Genomic DNA, 25,614 nt, shown 5'->3' on the forward strand with positions numbered 1-25,614 from the left:
ATGTACGTTGGGGCTAAGTGCTGGGTTTGCATTCTCATTTGATCTTCACAAGGACCTTAGAAATGACGATAATGAAGATATTATTACCATTCCCAGATTACCAAGGAGGAAACTGAGGTTTAGATGAAGTGACTTTGTCCAAAGGCCAAACTCAAAAGGTGGCAGAGGCGCAAAAGAACCCTCAGTGTCTGATGCTAAGGGATCACATGATTGATTGCATGAATTTCTTCATGGCAATGCCACTGTTTACTCAGATTAGAAAGCATGTCCAATTTCTTTGGTAGCCACAGGCCATTAATCTTGACTTAGAATGTTTTGCTCTTAATCCAAATGCATTATGGGGAGGTGCGGGTGGGCAGGGGAGAACCCCCAGTGCTGGGAGAGATGGGAACCTGGGCTTAGGCAGGGCTCACTGGATTGTGCAGGCCAAGGTATCTGAGCCTCAGGTACTAGGAGTCTGGGGACCTGGAGGCTATGGACCGTCATCGGACACTCACATGAGGAGGTCAGATCTTACACTCATTGTGAGAGACGTGGAGGACGGGGGTGGGGGGAGGCACACGGGAGAAGACAGGGCTGGTGTGGCCAGGTGACTTACTGAGGGGCGGAGGGTGGGGGAGCTTAGACAGCTGCACTGAAAGATGGGTAGAAGGCAAAGGGACATGGGAAGTCTGGGTGTGACTCCAGGACACTGGTCTAGGTCAGGTGCCTATGGGGCATCGCGGGTGCCTGACAGACTTGAGCCACGAGGCCTGGCTGCCTCCTCTGGTTTCCCCACTGCCCACCTGGCTGAGCTCCTTCCCGCTCCTCCCTCCTCTTCCCTGAGCCCCAACCACACGGTGCTGCGTGCGCCTCCTTGGAGAACCTTCCTTCTTTCCTTTCATGTGCCCTACCCTCAGTCCACCCACCCCAGCTCGGCTCAGGTGACACCTTCCCTCTGACACACGCCCCGGGTCTTCCTTTCTCCATCCCTGGGGGACGGGGATCCTCCTGTAGGCTTCATGGCACCTGCCAATGCCTCCCTGCCTCCTGCCGGGCACTCAGAACTCAGGGATCTCTGTCACAGGACCTATTTATCTGCCACAGCCGCAGCCGGCAGGACTCTAAGAGGGCCTCTGAGATTTCCACCTCCTGGTGGACACACCCTGTTGAATCCCTTCCCCTTGGGTGTGGGCAGGATCTGGGAATATAAGGGACAGATTCTCAGCTCGCCATGCTGTCAGAGGGCCACATGGCTAGGACCTGACAGAAGCTTCCAGATCTAAGAAGGACCTCAGTCAATAGCCAGCAAGGAAACAGGAACCTCAGTCCTAGAACCAGACTCTAACAAAGTGTGAAGGAGCTTCCAAGTGGCTGACTCCTCCTAGATGACCTCACAGCCCCAGCCGACATCTTGACTTCGGTCCCAAGACCCTGAGCAGAGGACCCTTCGGAGGAGCCTCCAGGCTCCTGAGCCCAGAAACTGTACGGTAATAAACATGCGTTTTCTTGAGTTTCTTCGTGGGTGGTAATTTCTTACCTGACAATAAGAAACAAATACCCTGCCTGGGTCCTAAGTGGCAGGGACGGGGTCTTCATACAGATATTCCCAGCCCCAGAGCCCTGGCACATGAATATGAAGACACTTATACGGGCTGTGTGATGGCATGGACTTGGAGATGAGAACACTGAGGACGGGGAAGCACTGGCCCTGCTTAGAGCTGTGTGGGGCTGAGTGACCAACTGTGACTCTTCACAACCGCCCACCTCCTGGCATCCAAAGAGATGGCTTAAAAAATGTGAGTTAGATCAATGATTGATTGCATGAATTTCTTCAATAACTTCTTACTGTACTTTGAATAAAATCCAAATATTTTACGAACACCCAGTGTTCCATGATCTTATCCCATGACACCTTCCTCCCAATCCCCTGAAACTTCCCTTGGTCTTCTGCCAGGTTTTTGAATATGCAGAATCCCTTCCCTCCACAGGGGCTTTGCACTTGCTCAGTTGTCTGCCTGGAAGGCTCTTCTCTCAGCAATGCATGTGCTGAGTCTCTCCAGGTCTCTATAGCAATGTCCCCTCCTCAGAGAGATGCCCCCTAACCATATTGCCTAAAGAAGGTCCCCCAACATGCCATTGGTGTTATCTGTCCCTGTTCCTGCAAAGCACTTATTACACTTATAATTTTATTTAATTGTTATTGCTACTTATGCCTCTTGCCTTGCTGTATACCACAAGCTTAAAGCAAACAACGCCAAGGACTCCACCTCCACAAAGATTCTTAAGTAATGGGTCTGCCATGGCTCCTGGATGTGAATTTGCTATAAAAGCTCCCACATGGTTCAGTTTGTCCAAGGCCAAGATTGAGAAATGTCGCATCAGACTGCACATTATATAAGGGCCAGGCTCAGTACTGTTGGCAATGCTGGACGAAGGTTTGTTGCATCCACTCACATACATAGAAAAGGAATAGCAAATACCTCCCTGGGGCTCCAGACTGCACATCCCCTCCCCCACTTTTTTCATTTTTTAAAATTTTAATTTGTTTTTTTATGACAGCACAATGCATTTCAGTACACATACAGAGCACAATTTTCACGTCTCTGGTTGTACACAAAGTAGAGTCACACCATTCCTGTCTTCATGCATGTACTTAGGGTAATGATGTCCATCTCGTTCTACCGTCTTTCCAACCCCCATGCCCCTCCCCTCCCCCTTCCCCTTTTCCCTCTGCCCTATCTAGAGTTTATCTAATCCTCCCATGCCCACCCCTCCCCCCATTATGAATCAGCAGCCTTAAATCAGAGAAAACATTTGGCATTTGTTTTTTTGGGCTTGGAAAACTTCACTCAGCATTATCTTCTCCAACTCCATCCATTTACCTGCAAATGCCATGATTTTATTCTCTTTTAATGCTGAATAATATTCCATTGTGTATACACCACATTTTTTTTTTATCCATTCATCTACTGAAGGGCATCTAGGTTGGTTCCACAGTTTAGCTATTGTGAATTGTGCTGCTATAAACAATGATGTGACTGTGTCCCTGAGGTATGCTGATTTTAAGTCCTTTGGGTATAGACCGAGGAGTGGGATAGCTGGGTCAAATGGTGGTTCCATTCCCAGCTTTCCAAGGGTTCTCCATACTGCTTCCCACATTGGCTACACCAATTTGCAGTCCCACCAGCAATGAATCTGAGTAGGGCTTCACCTCGAAAGAATCAGCCCTCCCCGTGACCCACAGCCAACAGCAGCGGCAGGAAAAAGAAGGTCCTCGTTTGCAACGTGGGGGAGGGGCTGAGACACCAGCCTGGCCCTATCTTATCCTAAGCTTGTGAGGCCATCTCCCGCTTGGCCATACCTGTCCATGGAGAGCTGGGCAACCAGGGTGACGTCGGTGCCGTCTGCAGCTGGCTCGTACTCGTAGTGCAGGAAGTACAGGTGGGTGCGGTGCACGGTGAAGCGCTCTCGCCGGAACTCATAGCACAGGTCGTCCTCGTCGAGCTCCGACAGCTGCTTCTGGAGCTGCAAGGCAGGAGGGCACAGGGCTTGGGGACGAGAATAAATGCTCCAAGGGGCGAGCGAGCTGCCAGCACGCTCTGCCCTCTCAGAGTTTATCACATATTGGGGCCTTGTTGGTGCTTTGGCAGATGCAGGAAGAATCTCCATCTTTGTTTCCCCAGAGATTGAATCTAATTTCAAAAAGGTAATCACGAGGACAAAAGCCTCACCATCTGAGGGCTGAGCCCCGCTTGGCTAGGAGCAATGGTCATGCTCACTGACTGCCACTCATTCCCCGTAAACTAGGTGACCCGGAAGAACAACCAAAAATGATAACAGGGAGAAAGTCCAAAGAGGAGAAAAACCCACACAGGAGGACCTCCATGTGACCTGACGCTTTTCTTCCCCTAGGGCTACAGATTTCAATCTTTGGGCCAAATATTGTAAAACAAACCAAACAAATATATAAATAAAACTCTTATTTCCTTTAATTTTACCTATGTTTAAACAACATCAAAACAACCACTTTTTTTTTCTCTTCTCTCTTTTTTCCCTAACTCTAAGAAATTCTCACTTCAATAATCTGTTGCAGAAGTCTTCAGCTCTACTTCCTCCTACCTGGACTGGTGGAGACAGCAGGCTGGCCCGTTACCTGGATGCTCATGAGATATGCAAATACTGATATGCAGATGCAGCTGCCCAGGCCACACCCTCTCACTACACCCCACAGCAACCAATAACCACAGGATGAGGGCACCTGGGTTACAGATGAACAACTGGAATTAAAACAAAACAAAACAAAACAAAACAAAACTGGGTACAAAGCTCATCCTCAGTGATAGAAACGGAATCTGCAGGTGTGGAGTGTGGAGAGAATGGCCTTGGAAGAGCAAGGGAGCTTTAAGGGTGATGGAAATGACCCACATCCCAACTGGCATGATGGTTACCAGGGTGCACACATTTGGGGACACTTGCCTAGAGGCAGACTAAGAACAGTGGGGCCTGTTGCATGCAGTTTGTATTTCAGTATAATTGACTTCTATAAAACAATAATTGGCCAACATTCACACATTTGGTTCCTATGTTTCTTCTGTTACATCCGCCTTCTCCATCACTTGATAACATTCAGTTGAATATAGACTAAAGTTTATGTGTCTAGAGTTACCAATCTGGCTGAAAGGAGTAGAAGGAATAATGTTTTTCCAAGGAGATGCTTTTATTTTTTTAAATTTCAAAACCACCATACATTAACTTGCTTCTGCATGGCTTTCTATCAGTTAAGACCACAGCCTTGTTAGATCACGCTATGATGTCATTTCTTAAGAGTCGTGCTGTGGTGGATGATTCTATCAATTGCTCTAATTCTTCATTCCTTTCCCCACGGTATCCTACCCTTTGCAGTGGGGCTTATGACAGAGGCTGGGTCTATCTTCCCAACCACTGAATGTGGACTGGACCTGTGATGGGCTTTTGCTAAAAGAATGCAAGGGATCAATGTCCTTCCCATTCTGAGGTGAGCCTTCAAGAGAAAAACGCATGTAATTCTTGCACTTCTACCACAGCCAAGAGAAAAGGTCTAGACTAGCCTGCCCCAACAGGACCGACAGCTGGGGCAGGGCACATTCTCCTCAATTGCCCCAGTCATGTGATGGGTCCTGTCAAGATCAACAATTCTGCTCCAACAAACATTTCTTGGGTCATTGATGTTTTATGGGGTTTGAAGAAGAGAAAACTAATAATGTAAATTAGCACTGTGTGGGGGGCCCTTTTACATGGCAGGGTCCGCACCACCTAAGGACAGTTGCTCTCCTGAGTCTTTCAAAGGTAAATGCTCATAGCCTCTACAGATGGCTCGGTACAACCTAAATGTAGTCCCATATTTCCAGATGCTCCTTGGGGAATCTGCTGAGATCTAGTGTCTATGGGATGTTATAGGCTACCTTTAAAATTTTTCCAGTGAAAAAGACTGCAATCAGGGATATTATCCGACTTTTCAAGTCAGCTTGATGGCCTTGCCCAATTGAAGATTCCCCTATGCCAACTTTTTTCTTTTCTTTTTTGGTTCTAGGGATTGAACCCAGGGGCACTGAACAAACTGAGCCCTTTTTAAACTACTTTATTTAGAGACAGGGTCTCACTGAGTGGATGGGGACCTCACTAAGTTGCTGGCACTGGCTTTCCTAATCTTCCTGTCTCAGCCTCCTGAGCCACTGGGATTACAGGCGGGTGACCAGGAGCTGGAAGTCTCAGTGCAGCTAAGATCCTATGAGCAGGCTCACCCCTTATCAAAGTCCTACATATCACTGTAGGACTAAATCCCGATTTCCTGGGGGACACTCACACAAAGCTTTCTCTGCCTGTCACCCCCACATATTCAATACTCCCATCAAGGATCTTCCCTGTGATTCCAAACCTGCCTTTCTCTCCACATCTCTGACTTTCTTCCATGTCGTGTTCTTCCCCCGCTGCTGGCCCTCCTTCACCCCACCCTATTCTTCTACACCTAGGGACCTTCTATTTACCTTTCAAAATTTAGCACAGACGATGTAATATACTGTCTCTCTGAGACCTTTGGTGGCTGTGCCCGGTTCCATGATCCTTCTTTTCTGTGCTCCAAGAACAACTGCCCCATGGCTCCATGAAAGCATTTGTCAACTTGAACTGCAATTATTTGAGGGCAACTACCTTGGTGACACGGTGACACTTCACTCTTGGAAGTGCTCCATACCCATGTGTTGCATGCATGAAAAGTATCTGCAGACAAGAAGACTGGGATCATGGGGAAGACCCATCCCTCCAGTTTCCTCCCTTGTCCTCTAATTATGTGCACAGAAGGTGACCAATAAGTCCATTCCTAAATCCACTCTTTGCCTGCTATTTGCAGTTCAAGGGTCTGTGGTGGCTGAAAAGATTTTGGAGAGCAGACAAACAGGCACCAAGCTCTGCTTGGGGAATCTGAGAGTGTGCCTACTCATTCCCTTCGGTGCCCACCAGTGACACACCAAAGATGCCTTGATGGTGGGGAAGGCCGTTTCAGATTCCCAAGGTCACTCGGGGAGGTCAAAGCTGGTCTTCGCCCCTCCACCACCTGGCTCCTTTCCAGGAAAGATGCTCACCAGGCCTCGGACGGAGATGCCTCTCCTGCCTGGACCACTGCAGGAGGTGGGGGGGGCTGTTAACCTTACCCAGCTTCGATTTCCTTAACTGTAAAAGGGGGACGGCGATGGTACCAGGGGATGGTGAGAGATGCTGTGTACAAAAAGCCCAGTGTTTGGATAAAAGGAGAGACTCATCAGACATCACCTGCTATCACAGTTATTAGGACTCTAGTAGGAGAGGAGACACCTGGGCCCGAGGACACCTGAAGAAGACTGTATGTCAAGGGCCTGGGGGATGCAGGGCTGGCTGAGTGGGGTGACACTCTGATTCATGAAGAGCAGGCAGTGTGGCCAAGCCCGTCTCCTTGAGGAACTCAACTGTGACTAGAAACCATTATGTCACCTCCCAGGAGGAAACTTAACCCACTGATGTCCTCTCCCTCACCCGAGCTGCAAAAGAGAAAAGACCACCATTCCCATTCAGAAACCAGACAGCTGCGAAACTCTTTTTGCAAGAGAGGGGCTCATTGTCTTCTTCCCTTGGTTTTGTTTTGTATTTTGAATGTGTTCACAAAGGTACACACACGGCTTCAAGACCCACGAGCAGAAGAGAGGGAGAGTGTGGGCCGTGTGTCTGGAAGGGCAGGCAGGCAGGTGTCTGTGGAGAGAGGGGCTCTCCCTGACCTGGGGCTTATCCTCACTGTGGGAAAGAACACTAATGACCAGGGCATGAAAAATGCATGTGTGTACGGGGCTTTCTCCTCCTCCCCTTTACACACACACACACACACACACACGCACACACACACGTGCACACACATTCCTTTCATCGGGGGAAAGACACCCTAAGGTCAGTGGGTTGCAGAGCCATTTTCTAGAGAGCAGTTGTGCAGTGGTGGGCTCAGGTAAGGGCTGAACCTGACTCATCTCTGAATGCCCTGAGCCTGGAACCTCTGGAGCAGCAGGTGAGGTCAGCAAGCCTCCGTGGGCGTGCTCAGCCCCTCCCTGCATGGTAACACAGCGGGCAGTGGTCAAGGACAGAGCTTCCAGATCTACCATGGCCAGCTTGCCATGGCAGGAAGTGTCACCAGTGTCCTGCGGGATAAGTGGCCTCTGTCTGTGAACTCTGCAGCACCACTAATATGATTCACTGGAATCTACCTCCCAAGCTCACCTGGTGCTTAACAGGTGGGGTCTAGGAACCACGCCAGATACTGTGGGAAGCTGCCAGACACAGCTGTCTGCAAGACTGCAGGTCCAGCAGATGTCATCCTGGGCTTTGGTATAATATTTATCGCTACTGTGACTGTCACCTATATTCAGCTGTTATAAACAGAATACCTACTATGTGCTAGGTACAGTGCCAAAATTCTCTGTTGCATTGCTTCATTAGTTTAACCCTTCAGCACACATTTCTTACACAAAAGAGAAAACGGAGACTCAGTCTTTGGATTTCAAACCATGGACATTTCACAGCACAATTACTTCTTCCCTGGACAGATGTGAAGGTCAGAGAGGCTGAAGGTACAGTGTTCTGTAAAGAAGACAGGCCATAAAAATGTATATGCATTAGGGTCCCCAAACAGACAAATGCAAACTAGCAAAAAACGCTAGAAAATAGATCAAAGGGAACATTATAAGGTTAACAAAGATTTTTCTCTGAGTGATGGGTTCAAAGATAAATTTTATTGCTCCTTTATACTTTTCTGTAGTTAACTGATTCCCTGCAATTTGCTCAAATGAGTTAATGCATGTGAAAGTGCTTTGTAAACTGTAAAGTGCTATGCAAACCTGAGCAATGTGCTCTATGATTACATAATGTGCCTTTTCAGATTCTAATACAGGCTTTTTTATTGCCGATGTTATCTCAAGAGGAAGACTCTAGCAGCTTAAAATCAGCCTCTCTTTCACCCAGGGATGGGGTAGTGTCTCTGGAGAGACTGAGTGGCAGGGACTGCTTTCCTTCAGAGGGTCTGAATGCTACCCTACTCTGCTCTTCAGCCACAGGAGGAACACAGGGCTCCTGGCAAGCAAGTCACAGAAACTAAAGAGAGATTTCTCCTGAGATCAAATGCATTTACTAAATTGCTTCTCTGGGCAGCCAGCTGAGGCACAGGGAGATTTAGACTCAAGGGAAATCGGCCCTTTAAGCGGTTTGCATTTATTTTCTTCCATCCCTAAGGACAGTGGCCTAGATTGACCTTTGAGCTGCTGGAAATGATGGGTAGACATGCCAGAGGGGGTAGAGGGGTGGAAGTCTGTCCCAGTTCCTGGCCTAACGAACTTCTGTTCACAGCTGGGCAAAGCAAAAGACTTAGATTATGGGCATAAAACTGGAAACTGAGCCCCAATTTCACTGACACTCATTTTCTCTGAGACCTTGAGAAAGTCCAAACAAAGAGTTTGGGATTCAAAAATACCTCTGAAAGACCAGGGAATGTGCACCCAGCCTGGCAGGGACTCTCATTTCATCCAACCAGCTCCCCAAGTTAGGAGAGTGATAGGAAGGCACCCATCCTCTGAAAGGCTGGGCCACTTGTTCCGGGTTTCATGATGAGTGAGCAGAGCAGCTGAGATTCAGACCTGGTGAATCTGTTCCGAGTTCTTGCAGTCACCAAACCACTACAAGGACTCCTCAAGCAGGGATGAAGAGGACTCAGTACCTGCATTCCTCAAGGTAGCAGAGGCATGGTGCTCACCAATATCCACCTTCTCTCTTCCTGGGCACCCAGCTAGGCTGCATTTCCAGGTCCTTACAGTCTAGGGTAACCCTGTGGCTGATGTCCATGGAACTTGGGCTGGCCTGGGTTAGCACGGGCACCACTTCTGAGCCTCACTGAGGTACAGTGCTCACTTTGTTTTCTGGGCTGACACCCAGAGAAAGAGAATCCAGAAGAAGTATCTAGGACTTCATGGAGGGCAGAGCCACAAGGTGGAAGGAGTCTGGGTCTGAGCCTGTAGAAGAGTCCCCTGTTGATCAGGAGCACCCATTTGGACTTGCTGCGAGCATGACTTCTAGCAAGCGCAGTCCTCTGACAGCTGCTTGTGGACTTTGACAGGCACTGCACTCTCATCGGGAAGCAATGGCCTCAGAGTACAAGGGACCAAATGAAGTCTAGGAGGTCACTTGTTTGGTTTCTTCTAGAGACTTCTTTTCCCTCTGGGTGTTAGAGAAATCGATAGAAACACTGGGGAATCAATTAACACTCGAGAGAGTTCCTCTACCTTCAATGTGACTCTCACCTTTTGGTGGCCTTCATCTCCACTGTTTGATTTGTCCCTCCCCACACCTGTTTGAGACAGGCAGGGCTGGCCTCACTCTCCATGGCAGAAAGATGAGGAAACAGGGCACAGGGATCCCCTCCTCGGTTCCTGAAACCTGACCAGGCATTCCCTGTGGTCTCCACAGAGCAGTTCAGTTTTACTGAATCACACCGATGGGGAGGGAGGGAAGGACCATGGCCATCTGCTTTGTGTGTTAATCAACAAGTTCCAGGAACCCAAAGGATTTTTTTTTTAATCAAGAAAACACCATGAGCCCCTTTCATCCCTTCATTCTTTCATGGGACGGGGAGGCTGCACCCAGGGCTCTTCAGTGAAGGCTCAGACAGGGTCGGCCGAGGCACGGCGTCCTCTGTCCCAGGTATTCATACATCACACACGCTATGCCTCTGCTAGGAATGGGAAACGAGCCCGTATCTGCCCTCCATTGATCCTGTGGTCTAGAAGGAGAGGCAGAGGGGTCAGCAATGGTGACCGTGCCATCTGAAATGAACACAGCTTGGTTTGGGGAGGGGTCTGTGCCACGTTGACCTAAGCTCCTGTCTTTCCTGATTTAGTCCTCTTAAGTCAATCAGGCGGGAATCACTGCCACTTGCATTTGCAGATGAGCACAGGGAGTTGGAGTGGATGGCCTCCAGTCCCCCAGCTGGCACTCCTGAGATGTTGTGTGTGGCAATCTTATGCCGAGATGCCTCTGACCTAAGGCATACATAAAAGGGGAAGGGGGTGTCACTCAGGGGAGGGGGAGTCTGACAAAAGGAAAAAGGGAGAGTGAGCAACTCTGCCTCTGGAGCTTCTGAGGGTCACTGGCAAGCAGCCCTGGGCAGCCTGTCCAGCCTGGGCCCTGCTGCCCACCGCTGATTGAAGAGCCAGTGACATACGGCTGCACGTGAGAGCAGGAATGCATTCCGGTTTTCCTCCAGGGCTCCTCGGGGACACAGCTGTTTCCACACAGCCATCTGTTCCTGGCGGTGCGGCGCTGGATGACGACATGAGTGTTTATAGAATCTGTTCTTATGTGTCTTATTTTTAACTTCTAATTGAGCCTTGGTGATACTGTTGTCTTTCCCCTTAGTGGGCTCAGGATGGGGGACACGGTGCATAGGGGGCCAGCCCGCCACCTTCTCAGCAGGACCTCAGAGTGGTGGTCAGGGAGGTCCCCCAAACTTTCCTCCAATTCTCCTGACTATGACCACCTAGGTCTCGGAGCACACTGGCCACTCTAATCCCTTCAGCTCTCTTAAAACAGCCTGGGAGGGCTTACTTACTGGCCATTTTACAGGTGAGAAAATTGAGACTTACAAAATGCTAGAATATGCCCCAAATTAGAGATCTCACACAGGGCTGGATTTCCTGATTCCAAACACAGGGATCATCCTGGCATACCACAAAGGCTTCAAGAAAATACCTTGTTACAGTTTATTCATTCAACAAAAAAATTTTTTTTTGATCAGGAACCAGGTTCCAGGAGATCTTCAATAGGCACAAAGATAAACTGATGGATAATCAACAAAATTAATGTCATGAATATTTTGATTGGTGGTAAGGGCTATAAAGTAAACGAAAGGAAGGAGCCCTGAGGCTTAGGGCATGCTGTAGGGGTGGTTACTGCCATAATATGGACACAATAACAAATACCTGCAGGATTAACTAAAGAGGAAGAAAAACTAAGTAAAACAATTGGGCGAACCAGGAATCACCAGCCGTTATTATTATGCGACTTCCAAATATGCAGCTACCTGTACCTGTGAAGCACAGTCCTGGTCTTGTGCCTTTAGATTAGGCAGAGCTGGTCTCAAATGCTGGCCCCATCCTTTAGGGGTTGTGTGACTTGAACAAGTAACTCATCTCCTCCTGGGGCTCTGTGCAGTCTGACCCAGGAAGCCTCCCTCCCACTGTGGTGAAGATGCTGGTTGTATGTCCCTTCCTCTTCCTCTGCAGGAAATCTCCCATTCCCAAAGGCTAAAAGGCTAGAAGAAAGCAGGAAAAGGTCTTGGAACAGCCCAGAGCTGTCTAGCACCAGGGAGATTTGAGTGACTAATACTCAGCACAGGGATGCCCAGCGGGTTTCTGAACTGAGCCAGGGCGAGGCGATGAGCACAGATGACCTGGAGTGTGGCTCTTGGGGGACTCCAGCCTGGGCCAGGGCCACAGAGTGCAGTCCTCAACTAGTGATGTCTGCTGTGGTCCAGGAGTAGAACGCTGTTATCTACAGACGCCCAACTTGACTACAATTCTATGCAAATTCCAAATTTTCCAAACTGGTACCCAGTCTTTTGGTTTCTGCACTTGTTGGATGTCAGATATGTTTCATAATTTAACTTTTGACATATAACGGATCATTCCTTTACCATTAGTCTTTCTGAATTAAAACCCTCTGTGTGTCTGATCCTTTTTGTGGATGCCATGGGGAGGATGAAGAAGGAAGTGAGCCCGCAGAGGGCTGTTCCTGGAGACGATAAACTGAAAGTGACAGCTGTCAGAAAGGAATCTGCAGAACAAGCAGCAAGTGGTCCCTGGCCATTTCCTGCCAGCATAAATAGCATCTTCCCTCCTCTGGCCAACCGTTGGCTCCTCTGGCTTTACCCATTGTAACCCTGGTCATCAAAAATGACCACCTAAGCTTCATGTCATTATTCAGGGAAGGGCCCAGACTTGAACATGACTCCCACCCAGATGTGTTAAAACCTGTCCATCTTAATGGGTGTGGCTTAGCAAGGTCAGCTTCCCTTATCTGGAAACTTCCTTGGGTGGTGCAAGGGCTCCTTGGTGATGTAGCATCACTCTGCAGATAGAGGCTTAGGGGATCTGCGTGTTTCAGAATCACAATCCTACAGAACTCTGTCCACCAGTGCCAGGATGGGCCATCAGGGACAAGAGTGGGTGTCCCTGTTTGTTACTGCTCCAGAAGACAGGCCTCAGGTTAACGAGTCTCTTAGGGGAAGACTTCAAGTCAACACCAGGTAGGGTGGGGTTTAGTGTCCGGGTCTCATGAGCTGCAGCAGAGTTGGCTCGGGAGGAGGCGTGCTGGCTGTGCGTAGGAGGATTCCAGCAGAGCCCAGGTACGAGCTGGGTAGGATGCTATGGGTGGAATATTGAATGGGGAAGGGATGCAGAAGATCCACGGCTACCCAGCTGTGTTCTGTGGAGTCCCAGGGTTTCTTGGATTGCTTGAAGGATGAGACCACTGAGGGTCAGGGAGAGAAATGTCAAGGCATGGAATCCTACCTCCATCCCCTCTTCAGTCAACTCACAGTCGCGGATGCACCCCGAGTGCCTTCCACCTTACATAAGCCAACTCACCGGTTCCAGGGAGAGACACCCAGATCAGTGATGGACAGGAGTGGCTGGTGGGACCCACCACTGGTGGAGGTAGTTTGCTTCTAAGCCATACTGTCCTGTCCTAGAAAGCGCAGTCCAATCAGAGGCTCTGCTCCTCACATCTCAGCTTCTCATTGAGGAGGTAGTCCCTGGATTACGTCCTCCTTAGTGGATGATTTCACAGAGATAACCCATGAGACACCATGACAAAGACATCACTGTGCCCATTTATCAGGTGGTAAACCTGAGGCTCAGAGCATATGTGTGAGTTCTCTGAGGTCATCTGTCTATGGCACAGGGGAGCACGTCACCAGGACGCTCACGCCTGACGTCCCCATCACCTCCCCACCGAAGGAACAACAATGATCTTGTAACACCCTTCACGGTCCTCACATCGTCTTCATTGGGATCTGAGCCCCTTGAGCGTCCTTAAACGCGCTATGCTGACGTTCACTTCTGGTCTCCGCTGCACATGCTGCCCCTCCTCCCACAGTCCACCCTCCAGAGGCCTCATGCCACACGCTCATCCTCCAAATCTGGCCTCCTCCAGGAAGAGGAGGTGCACCCTGGTGCATCTCTCTCTCCTGTCAGTGAAATGCCTTCTCACGCACTCTCAGAGTGCAGCCACCATGCTGGCCCTTGTCCCCTCGCATGGCCACCCCTTGCCTGTGTGCACTGCTCAGCTGGACTTCAGCCTGCAAGGCTTCCCGCCCGAGGCTGGGGCCTGTTTGAATGAGCATCTGCGGAGTGGATGAATGAATCCAGAGACCTGGACACTCTGCCATGGGGTCTTGCTTCCATCTGGAACCCGAAGTCGGGTGAAGAGCTCCCTGCCTTTGTCTCTTCCAGCCTCACCACCATCTGCGCTCTAATGCCCTCTTCCCAGAGTCGGGCGCATCTGGCTTTGAGCCCCATGCAAGATCGTCCTCCTTCCCTGTGTTTGCAGACAGTGCTCAACATGCTGCGGAGTGTCTCCAGACCTCTCCTTGCCCAGAGTCGATTTAGCCAGTGGAGACATCTGCCTGGACCCAGGCGCAGGGGCCCACTGTCTTTGATTTATGAGCACCTGCTCCCTGGGCTTAGAACCCATCTGCTGCCTCCGCTCGCCTCTGCCGCCCCAGAGCAGACCCCGCTGTCATCTCAGCCCCTGGGCTGGGGCGAGGCCTCGGCGTGGCGTGGTTTTCCTGCCTCAGTCTTGCTGCTTTCATTCTGTTCTCTGCACTGATGTTTCTCCAGTGTAAATCCACCCTGCCTAAAACCTGGTCACCGACCTCACCGCCCACAGGAGAGAGCCACACTGAGCCCCATGCTCCCCGACAGGCCTGCGCTCCTGGACACAGCTGACGTGTTCTTTCTCTGGTTCTTTACTCCTTTATCTGCTCTTTCCTTCACCCAGGACTTCTTTTTAAAATTTGCTCACTATGTTCATTCAATAAATATTTATTATACACTTAGTTCTACCCTAGGGGAGGGGACCTGAAAGGAGAACAGTACAGTTCCCCATCTAGGAGGCTGCTATATTGGTTTTATTAAGGGAAAAAAAACCTAGGAAACAAATACAGGAACCAGAACACTGCAGAGAGAAGTGTGTGCTATGAAGGAAAGAAAATAAGGTAGGTGACACAAAGTGACTGGCAGGGTGACTTTAGGAGGGTCAGAGGAAGTTTCTGCTGATGGACACTGGGATACGTGAGCAACCAGGGGCTGTGGGACTGGCAGTACGTGGCCCAGCCTGAGCCTGGCTGCCGACAGCTGGCCGTCACTCCTGTGTGGGAGTCAAGGGGGACAGGCTAGGATGACGTCCATGGTGAGCGCTTAGGGAAGGCTGCACTGCTGTCCAAGGCCCTCCTCAGGCCTGGACAGACTCTCCTCTCAGCTTCTCTAAGGGGCGTTAAATGGCACCTTACACACAGGGGCGGGTCCGTTTCCAAGGTCAAGCCCAGTGCCCTGCACTGTGCCGGGAGGGTGACCGGCATCCACACAGGCTTATGGGCAAATAAAGGCTGTCACAGATTCCAGGAAAGACCAGGTTCGCCTTCACCCTGGGGATCCACCCAGGGACGGAGACGGCAGGAAAAGCTGGTGAGTCACCTGCAGAGGGGGCTTCTGAGGACGCAGCAGCATGCTCCAGGAAGCCACCGACCTGGGTGATGGACGAGGGCTTCCTTCTGCAAGGCTTTTACCTCGGCCTCCACCACGGAGGGGGAAACGGAAAGAGAAGTGTTTTCATTCAGCGTTCAGAGAAGTGTCAAGAGGACACTCAAATATTGATGACGATGACAGAGACCAATGTGAGCAGAGAACTGGCAGAAAACCCAAGGAACCCAGCTCGGCTCAAAGCTCCGAGTGCTTCTCTGAACCTCTAAGTGCTTAAGCACTTAATGGCTTTCCCTCCACCATCAGGAGGAGGCTTCTAGGGTGAAGGGAAGAAGGGCCAGGGCTGGCTGTGACCTCACCATGACTTGGAGGCCAAGGGCAAGGGCAGCACTGTGACCAGTGCTGATAAAAAGCCAGGTGAGACAGGCCTCTGCACCTTCTAGTCACCCTCCCCCACCACTGGAAGATAAAAGAACTCTCAGAGCATCCAAAACAACCATAGAAATAATGACAATCGTGGTGAAAAATCAGAATTCTCCTTCTTTACTCTAGTTTAAAAATCCTTCCAGCATGGCCCTGCCCGCCTGATCCTCTTCTTCCCCACAAGTCCCCGGCACACTGGCCATCCTTTTGCTCCTCACGCCTGCCCTGCCTCAGGGCCTTTGCATCACTACTTCTTCCACCTGCAGAGCACTTCCTTGGCTCCGCCATGGCTAGCTCTTTCTTGTCATTCAGATTTCAGATGAAACAGCACCTCCTCATGGAAACCTTCCCTGGACCCCCAACCAACACAGCTGCCCAGCTCCTCACTAGCCTATAGCTAGGTAGCACCCACCACTAGCCGTCAATTTTTCCTGATGGTTCGTTATTAATCTTCTCTTCCACTAGGATTTGAGTTACACGGGAGCAGGGACGACTGTCCCTCTCCACCTATGAACACTCAGTGCTTAGATCAATGATGACTGTGGACTGAGTGAACCGATCACTTCTGGGTCTGATGCTAAGGTCAAGAAGAGCCGGGAGCAGGTATTTACCGAGCATCTAACATGGCAGCCTGAGCTAGCTGTTCACGCTCAGTTTCTTGATGTTTTTTTGCACTGGAAATTGCACTCAGGGGCCCTCAACCATTGAGCCACATCCCCAGCCCTTTTTGTATTTTATTTAGTGACAGAGTCTCACTGAGTGGCTTAGCGCCTCACTAAGTTGCAGGCTGACTTCGAAGTGCTGATCCTCCTGCCTCAGCCTCCCAAGCTGCTGGGATTTCCATCTGACAGTTGAAGAAACTGAGGCACAGAGAAGTCACGCAGGTGTTTGAGGTTACACAGGTGCTAATTGGAAGGGGCCAGAAATAAATCCAGGTCTGCTAGGTGCTGCTTCCCCATATCCTTAGAGCTGAGGGACAGCCTCAAGTTTGCTCCTAGTTTGCTGTGTGCCTGTGGATAATCTGCTTAGCCTCTCTGTATCACTATTGCTTCAAATGTAAAACAGGGTTTCTACGAGCACCAAATGAGATAGAGCATACGATAAAATTATAAACAGCAAAGAGACAGGAGAATGAGATGTCAGCTGTGCCTCCGACTACTCGCCTAACTCTGTCCTTACTGATGAAGTCACACCTGTGGAAATCTCCTTCTGTGCCCACCCCCCACGCACTGCCCCGACCTGGATCCCGGATCTCCCAGGTAGATGCCACGTCCTCAAAGACAAAGGGGGCCTCCTGGCCACGAGACAATTCACCTGCCGTTTCACAGGTGGTCTTCTGACCCACCCAGCTGGGATGACTGTCCCCTCTGGGACCCGCAAGGAACAGCATGAAAGGGATCCACTGACGTGTCCTTGCACCCGAGAGTGGGCTCCCAGGGCAGGCGAGGCGTCAGGTCCAAGGCAGACCTGGAGCCTGGCACTGCACCTGGAGGAGCAGGCACAGCCACTTACGTTCTTGCTGTTGACGTCGGCCTCGCTGGGGCAGCCGAACAGCTCCCGCCGCAGCAGGTTGCCGTCGTACTCCAGGAAGGTCAGGTAGAGGTTGCGGAAGAACTCCACGTGCTTGTTCTTCACCCGCAGCTTCTTGGGGGAGTTCCAGTGGATGACCTGGCAGGCGACAAGGGGGCAGTCAGGAGGCGAGGGACCTTGCACCTGCAGGGGGCCCGGACCTGGCCCTCGCAGGACTCCCGGGACTGCCATTCATTCATTCATTCATTCATTCATCCAGCATCGACAGATCAGTGGCTAAGGGCAGGGCACCTGGCTCAAATCCTGGCCAGTCCAGGTGTCACTTGCATAGATGACTGAATTGCCCCGTATCTCGGTTTCCTCATCTGTGAAACGGGAATCCTCATGGGTCCAGCCTGGACTAGTTATTACATGACCCTCTCTGGGCCCCACACCTGCTTTGTGCTGCAGAGGTCAGGGTTCTGCAAACCCTAAATCTGTGTGGCACTGCCCACAGGGCCACAGAGGGAGACGGAGGCCGGGGGAGGGGAGCAGTGCTCCTCCCCTGGCTTCCTGTTCCCGGGTGCCTCCCCTGATGCCCTGTCTTCTCCCTGGCGCAACACGCCCTCCCTCAAACAGCAGGGAAATCCCCCTGGCAGCTTTGGTGACACTCAGGACATCCTGGTCGCCTCCCTTCTCTGCCCAGAGCCTCCAGCCTGGCTGGGGACCCCACCCTGGAGGCGCAGGCATTAATAATCCCACCTGTTCCCTCCGCTCCTTCAGCTCTAGGGGTGGTAACTTCCCTGAAATGTTCTATTTTTGTTTTATGGAGGTCTCAAGTGAATGCTTCACGTTTAGCTGCCATGTTAATGATGAAATCGGGTGGTCTCTGCCTTCAGCTCGGGCTCTGAGTGAGTTAGCAGACATTAAGCCCAGCACAGGGTAGGTGCTCAATGGACACTGGCTCTGACCATTTTTGCACCCACAGTGTGCTGGACCTGGAGGTGTCCAGAGGACCCTGGGGCTGCCTATGGCAAGCTCATGGTCTGCTGGGGAGAGGTGTGAGAAAGCAAGAGGGAGGGAAGAGCAAGAATCTCTGGCAGCTCTGGAGTGGGCATGTGGTTTCTGGGGAGACAAGGCAGAAGAGAGGCTTGCGAGGAGGCCACATGTTGGGGGAGGCCACAGGCTGAAGCTGGAGCACCCAGGCAGGGGCAGGGGTGAGGGAGGTGGCCGAGCACTGGGCCAGGCTGATGCCCTGCACCCAGGAGTCCCACGTTCCGATCCAGGCTGCAGCCAGTAGAGACTGTGAAGGGGAAACTGCTAACTTTAGGTTTTGGGAAGAGCCCTCAGACTGTAAGGGAGAAGACCAGTGTGGAGTGTGTGTGTGTGTGTGTGTGGGGGGGGTGAATTCAGGCTGCTTATGAATCAGTTGTAATTTCCAGCTGAGAAACGAGGCCTTGGTGACACATTTTCTGATTTCACTGGAAAGACAAGATATATACACAAAAAAAAAAGTTGGGAAAAGGCAAGTGCAAATTTATAGAATATTTACTATGTATTAAAATTGCACTGAGCCCTTTAATTATTAATACATAGCAGCATTCATTATTAGGATTAATAATTATCATTACTTATAGGAACTATGAGCAATGGAGAATTGGTCTTCACTGTTTTGATATAAGCCCATGGGGGCAGCACAGTGGTCGGCGCCACCCTACAGATGGGGAAAGGGAGGCACAGGACAATTCTGCCCTTTGCCCATGGTCATACAGAATTAGGCGCAGCACCCCAGCAGCCCAATTCCACCTGCTTCACCACTGCACTCTGCTGGCTCTGAGATGGACACGCAGGGCCCTGTGCAGGCAGGATATGTAGAAGGACTCTTGCAGCAGCCCTGAAGGATGGGGTGGGGTAGAGGGGTGCATGCCCAGGGAGGGTGGTTTCAGGTGAGGGAGGTCACACAGAGAAACAGAAGAGCCAGGGAGGGACCTCAAGGGGTTACCCTGAGATGGTGGCCCTGGTCCCAAGTGGTTGTTCCCTCTTTCACTCTCTCCTTTTCCCTCTCACACTCACTTTCTTGCCCTTCTGCCTTCTGCCATGGGATGAGGCAGCACAAAGGCCTTTGCATGAGGCAGGCCCCTTGACTGGTGGACTTCCCAGCCTCCAGAACTGTAAGAAATCAACTTCTGTGCTTTGTCCATTACCCTGCCTGACATGTATTGTTATAGCAACACAAAACACGCTGAGATAATTGGAGTCCTCCTCCTAATCATCCTAAGGAGGCAAGAAATTTTAAAGATGAGGAAATTGTCGAGGAGTTCTTGCCCCAAGGCATCTAGCTGGCAAATGTGGGAGCCAGGCTTCACATATGAGACTTTCTGACCCCCCAAACCCAGGACTTTCCTCTGTACTGTGGTGAGCACGAGAAGCCAGGTTTTGACCACTTCCGTTTTCATGCCATGACTGACTACACAGAAAGCAGAATAAGCTCTCGTTTCCCCCTACGTAGCCGTGGTCTCACTGCTTCACCTTGGGGGCTGGACTAGCATACCTAACGTAATGAACTGAATGTATGGAAGCCCCCCACCCCTGAATTCAGTTCACACAATCTCCAAAGCAGTGGTATTAGGGGACAGGTCCCGGGAGATGACTGAGTCTTGAGGGAAGAGTCCTCATACAAGATTATATAGAAGGGGTTAGAGTCTGAAGCCATCCACTCTGCAGCCATGCAAGGACACACCCAAAGAGGCCATCTATGAACAGGGAAGTGGCCCTTGACGGATCCCAGATCCTCCACACCTTGACCTTGGACTTCCGAGCATCCAGAACTGTGAGAAACAAACATCTGCTGGTTCTAGGCCACCCAGTTATGCTGTTTTGTCACAGTGGCCCAAAGACGCTGAGGAAAGGAACTGGGCGTGTTCAGCTCAGTCACTTCCTGGTTCAGCCACCTCCTGTCTGCAGGACACCTCTCTCTGCGCTCCCTTTGGAGGAGGCATCCTGGCCATTCCCTTCTTGGAGCCTCAGTTTCTGCAAGGTGAGAATCAGTACGCCTGATAAAGTAGCGTCGAGGCTGAACAGATGCCTTCAACAGGGCCTGCGAGTTAGGGTGGCTCCATAAATGTGGTTCCCAGCAGGACGACCTGCAGCCACAGGGAGAGAGCACCTGGAGCTCAAGAGGGTGCAGGGAGGGCTGGAGACCTGAAGGAGGCCAGCTGTGGAGGCTGGCATTACAGGGAAGGCTGAGGGGGAAACATGCAGTCTTCTTCCTGTGCCTTTTGAAGGGGTCAGAAGAAGATTCTCCTGAGAAGACACCCACTCGGGGCCTGAGAAGACCCTGGGCCACAGGTTGAAACAATTGCCTGTGGGGCCACGTCTTCATTTCAAATGACTTTGGTGCCCTCCAGCTGCTGAGCCAGGAGGAGAGATGCTGGGTACCACCTGACTTGGGAAACCTGGGTTCCTCAATGGGGAGACACCTGACCTAAGTGGGAACAGGGCCCTCAGACCCCCAGACACATCTCAATGCATTTGTACAAATCTATGGTGCTTTGGAGGTAATGCTCACTAAAGACTCCAAACAGGTCACCTGCCCTTATTGTTCGTGTCCCCGAGGTTGTGTGTGGCCTGTCCACATCTCACAGCTGGTAAGGGGCAGGGCTGAGCCTGAAGCCCACTTGAACCCCTGAATCCAGGGTTCTTGACCACTGTCATGTCCAGTTCTCAGCACTTCACAGAAGGGGAGAGTGAGGTCAGAGAGGAGAGGTGCTATTCAGGATCCTATGGTGGGTTGTGCCAGGCCAGGGTTGGGACCAAGACCCAGGCTCCCCACCCACTTCAGCCCTCTCCTGCCCACCCTGCCAGCCTCTGTTTGTCTAGTGGTCAGGTTTATCTAGTGGCCTGGCAGGTGAACGTGTGGCTGGATTAGGAGCAAGGGTAAAGGAAAAGTGGGCGGAGAGGATGGGGGCTCAATGGCAAGGGAGGGGCTGCAGAAGACCTTCTGCAAGGCAGCTGCCCTGGGTGGGTAAGCCCATGAAGCCTGGGAAGGTATGGGCTGATTGGCATTTGGCCTTCAGTTTTCCATCACCAGGACACAGAAAACTACCTTGAGCTGTGCTCCAGAGAAATAAATAATAGCTCTCATTTTTCTAATGCCCATTACATGCTGGACATTAGGTCTCAGGTTTCTAGATGTGTGGGCATAAATACATACATGTAGACACACATACATGTATGTACGTCACAAACACACACACCATCACGTTTATTTCTCAAAACCACCTGGTGGTTGTTTTTTCTACAATGATTTCATTTTACAGATGATGAGTCTAAGGGTCAGGGAGCACAGTATCACGAAGCTAGTTTTGCAGGTCTGAAGCAAAACCAGGTCTGACTTGCTCTCAAGTCTTTTTTTCTTTCACTGCATTCCTTCATTCAATAAATATCCAAGTGAGCACTGATGGTGAGTGAGGCACTGGCCAGGGGTGTGAATGCAGCAATGAACAAATGTGTTGTCTTTCTGGAACTCACAACGTAGAGCAGCAGGTAGACAATGAGTCGCCAGCCATTCTGACATGATATGTGCTTCCACGGGGAGATTGGACAGTGAATTTTTTTTTTTGGGGGGGGGGGTGGGGCCATGTGAAGTGCAAAGAAACCGAGGCCCAGAGTTGTGCCCAGAGTCACACGGCAGAGGTGCAGGCAGAGGCCACTTCCCTCTCCTTCCCCTAAACCAGGCTCCCGACTCTGATTGCTGACTCAGGACTCCTGCTGCCACTGCTGGTTTAAATCAGGGCTGTCTGACTAGTGAGAAATGTCACTTCCCGATTCCTTAGGGGACCAATCACCCATCATGGCTGGCTTGGGGGCAGCAAGCTGGCAGTGTAGAAGGCAGACACTGACAAGCTGTCACACCTGAGATTGACGACACCAGAGAACGCGCCCAAAGTAGACTGTGGAGCGAGGCTGGTGAGTGCAGCTGGGTCTGCAGGGCGGAAATGAGGGCCCATTACCGCTCATTCTGCACATGAACACCACAAGAGTACAGCATACATTAGATACCTACTGTGCGCCAAACACCGCTCTGAGCACACAGCTCGTCCCAGTGAGGCAAGTGGACAAGCTCATGATGCCACTTTTCAGGTGAGGAAGGTTTAGCAAACTGCTCTAAGCCACACAGCCAGAAAGCAGACGGGCACCGTTTGAACCCAGGCAGAGAGGGACATGAGGGATCTCATTTTTCCTCTGTCTGTAACCATGAAACAACTGTTTGCAGATATGAATACCATATTTATAGAGGAGGTCAGCATCAGAAATGAAACCTCTCCATATCCCTGGGACAGTGATACTGAGCTGAGCCCGTGGCCCAGCAGGAAACAGGGAGGGACGGTGGGGGTGGGTGGCCAGGTGGGCTGCAGGAGCTGCCCACCAAGCCTCAGGGCCCTGGGGGTGCCACCCGGTTGGATGTGAAATGTCTTTGGGGGCTGAGTCTCTCTGCAGATTTGGAGTCGGCCTTTAGTGGGCCGGAGAAAACTGCCAGAAATTGATTACTGACCAGGAAACCCAGACGTCATCTGGGAAGACAGCAGAAGTCAACGTGATTAAAGTGGAGACCAGAAAGGCCATCGTCCATCAAGGGCACAGAGGAAAGCGGTTCAAAGGTAGACACAAGACCTGGGCATGAGGACAAGGCCATGGAAGGAGTCTGGCCCAAACCCTGGCTTCTGAAATACCCACACCCCAGAGGGGTCATAAACATAAAGCAAAAGCCGAGAAACCAGAGCCCACGGGCAAACACCAGGTGAATCAGAACAGGGTCTCATCTCCTCCAGGTTGGGACAGGAGGACTAGATGACAGACTCTCTAGGGTCCACAGAGCAACACCTTCTCCTCAGCCTGGCACGTCAGCCTGACCATCCCGCATGACCTCTAGGTAGGAGGCATCCTGGTGTTTCCTGACCTGTCTTCTACGACTCTGCCTTTGCAAACCTTTGTCCCTCCCTGGCATATCCTCCCTTCTTCTCTACTTACTGTGACTCTGTGTGTGACCTTCAAGGATGCACTCAAATGCACCCTTTCTGGAAAGCCCTCCTTGAACACTGTGGCAGAAGGTCACCTCCTGGGTCACCTCTCTCTTCCCCACTCCATTCTTCATTCCTAACAAAACACCAGTTTCCTTGGTAGATGCAATGTCCCCAGCCCCTGTGAATGGGTCACGATCCATTCAAGGTTGACGTTAACCATGAAGATCCTAGGTTTTGATTTTCCAGCCTCCCTTGCAGCTAGGGTTCCCAAAAAGTTTCACAGAAAAGCATTTGATTCTTAATACAAAGGTTCAGCTGTAGCCACTGACATCCTCCTCCCCCATCACCCACCTTTCTGTCATGAGGAGAGATGTAATGACTGGAACCATCACAGCCATCCTGTGCCCATGAGGCAAAGGGCAACATGTTTCTGACTTATGAACCAATGTCTGCAACTGCTTATTCCAGAATTTTTAGGTGAGAAATTCTAAAAGTTGGGGTTTCTGATGCTTATTGTAAGCATTTCTAACATAATCTGAGGGAGATACTGGTTCCTTCTTCAGTACTCCCTAGACTCTTGCAGTTAACTCTTTGGGAGAACACACCACATGCCCTTGTAATTATTTATTTACATGCCTGCACCTGGAAGTGTTGGAAAGAGAATTTCTAGGCTGGCAGAGAGCTTGATTTTATTATTCTTTTTGAGTGCCATGGTGCCTGGAGGATAGTTAGTATTCAATAGCTGCCCTTTGGTTCAAGAATAGAAATCACGATGACGACATTCTCAATAATCCTCACATTCAGTCTGTTGACAGTAAATCAGTTATAAAAGCCCCATCAAAGTGGCTGCAGAATAGAGAAACAGAGCCACCTTTTCTTTGTTGAAGGGCCAACCCGCTTGTCACTTTTTTCTAGAAGGAGTTTCAACACCCTGTTACATGTTTGGCCCTGGGAAAGAGAAGGACAGCGCTCTCACAAGTCCTCCCCCTCGCCACTGTCGGGATTCAGATTCCAGGTGGGAAAGAAGGAGCAGACAGACCTCCCAGCCGGACTCACCATGGCTCCCGTCGGCCCTGTGACCTGCGCCAGGTTGCCCAGGACCTTGGACCTCGCCTGGGGAGGGGGTGCGGCAGCAGCTGCCCTGCAGAGTGTGGTCAAGACAGGACTGGTGCGAGCATGGACAGGGCGAGGCTGATTTTAGGTGTCAGCTTGATTGGATTAGGGCAGAGAGAGGGTCACGGAGGAGATGGGCATGTGGGGGTGGACAGAGTGGGGAAGGTGCACTCTGGATGTGGGCACCACTCTATCAGCTGGGTCCCGACAGAACACCAAGGCCATTTCCTCTCTCTCCAGAGCTGGGATTCCCTCCTCTCCTCCTGCCTTGGACACGAGAACTCCAGACCCCCAACCTTGGGACTCCAGGACTTACGCCAGTGGCCCCCAGTATTCTTAGACCCCACGGGGCAGGGGCTGAGAGTTACACCGCCCGCCCCCCTGGTGTGAGCCTTCTACCCAGGGCTCCAGCTTGCAGACAGTGTGCTGTCCTGGGACTTCTCAGCCTGCATAATGGTGTGAGCCAACTCCCCTAATACATCCCTCTCATCTATCTATATAGATCTGATTTGTTCTATCTCTCCGGAGGACCCTGACAAATAGAGACATGAAGACGTATCACATGTGTTCAATTACAAAAGAAATCTGGTTTAGACCTCATGAAACCGTCGCCTTACCACCAGGAAGACTGGATGAGAACCGAATCTCTACGGGGAGAAGGAAGAATGAGAGACAAGATTTTAAATAAGGGACTGCAGACAGTCCCAGAGCCCGAGGGACCAGGCTGGGGAGCCTACAGACAATAGCCCAGAGACACCCGGCCAGGGCCAGGGCTCCCCCTGGCCAGATCTCAAGGAGACTTGCAGGGGGCTGTTCAGGAAGAAAACACTTCGGAGTGGGGTTGACACTGGGCAGAGCCTGGAGAGTGCGACCAGGCAGGCAGCAAGGCCTTGGTCAGAAGCACAGGGTTCCAATCCTACCCCTGGCTGTCCCCAACTCTGTCATCCAAACAAATTAATGTATTGGAACCTCTGTTTCCCAGTAATTCCCTCTAATTCCCTATGTTAAGAGGAAATAATACTCAGAGCTGAGGATCGAAGGGACAAAGGAAGTGACGATGCTGACAGTGAATTTCATGTGTCCACTTAACTGGATCATGGAGCGTCCAGCTATCTGACTCTGGTGTTTCCAGATGAGACTGGCATCTGATTCAGTGGACTCTGGACAGCAGGTGGCCTTCACCTGAGGGCCCGGATAAAACAAAAGGCTGAGCAAGGAGAATTTGCTCCCCCACCTTTTTTTTTTTTCTGCACATTTGAGGTAGG

The 25,614-nt window shown here is 51.0% G+C and overlaps 1 protein-coding gene across 1 annotated transcript in view; it reads right to left on the reverse strand.

Annotated features, from left to right (window-relative positions):
* LOC144249582 (xylosyl- and glucuronyltransferase LARGE1-like) overlaps window positions 1-25,614 on the reverse strand; it is a 298,477-nt gene that overhangs the window by 31,390 nt on the left and 241,473 nt on the right. Inside the window, exons 7-8 of the mRNA XM_077791696.1 lie at window positions 17,217-17,372; window positions 3,344-3,507 (exon numbers count right to left, since the gene is read on the reverse strand). Coding sequence (XP_077647822.1) covers window positions 3,344-3,507; window positions 17,217-17,372 — 320 coding nt within the window. The remainder of the gene's footprint in view (window positions 1-3,343; window positions 3,508-17,216; window positions 17,373-25,614) is intronic.

This window comes from Urocitellus parryii, chromosome 12 (genome assembly GCF_045843805.1).
Source record: "Urocitellus parryii isolate mUroPar1 chromosome 12, mUroPar1.hap1, whole genome shotgun sequence".
Taxonomy (NCBI): Eukaryota; Metazoa; Chordata; class Mammalia; order Rodentia; family Sciuridae; genus Urocitellus; species Urocitellus parryii.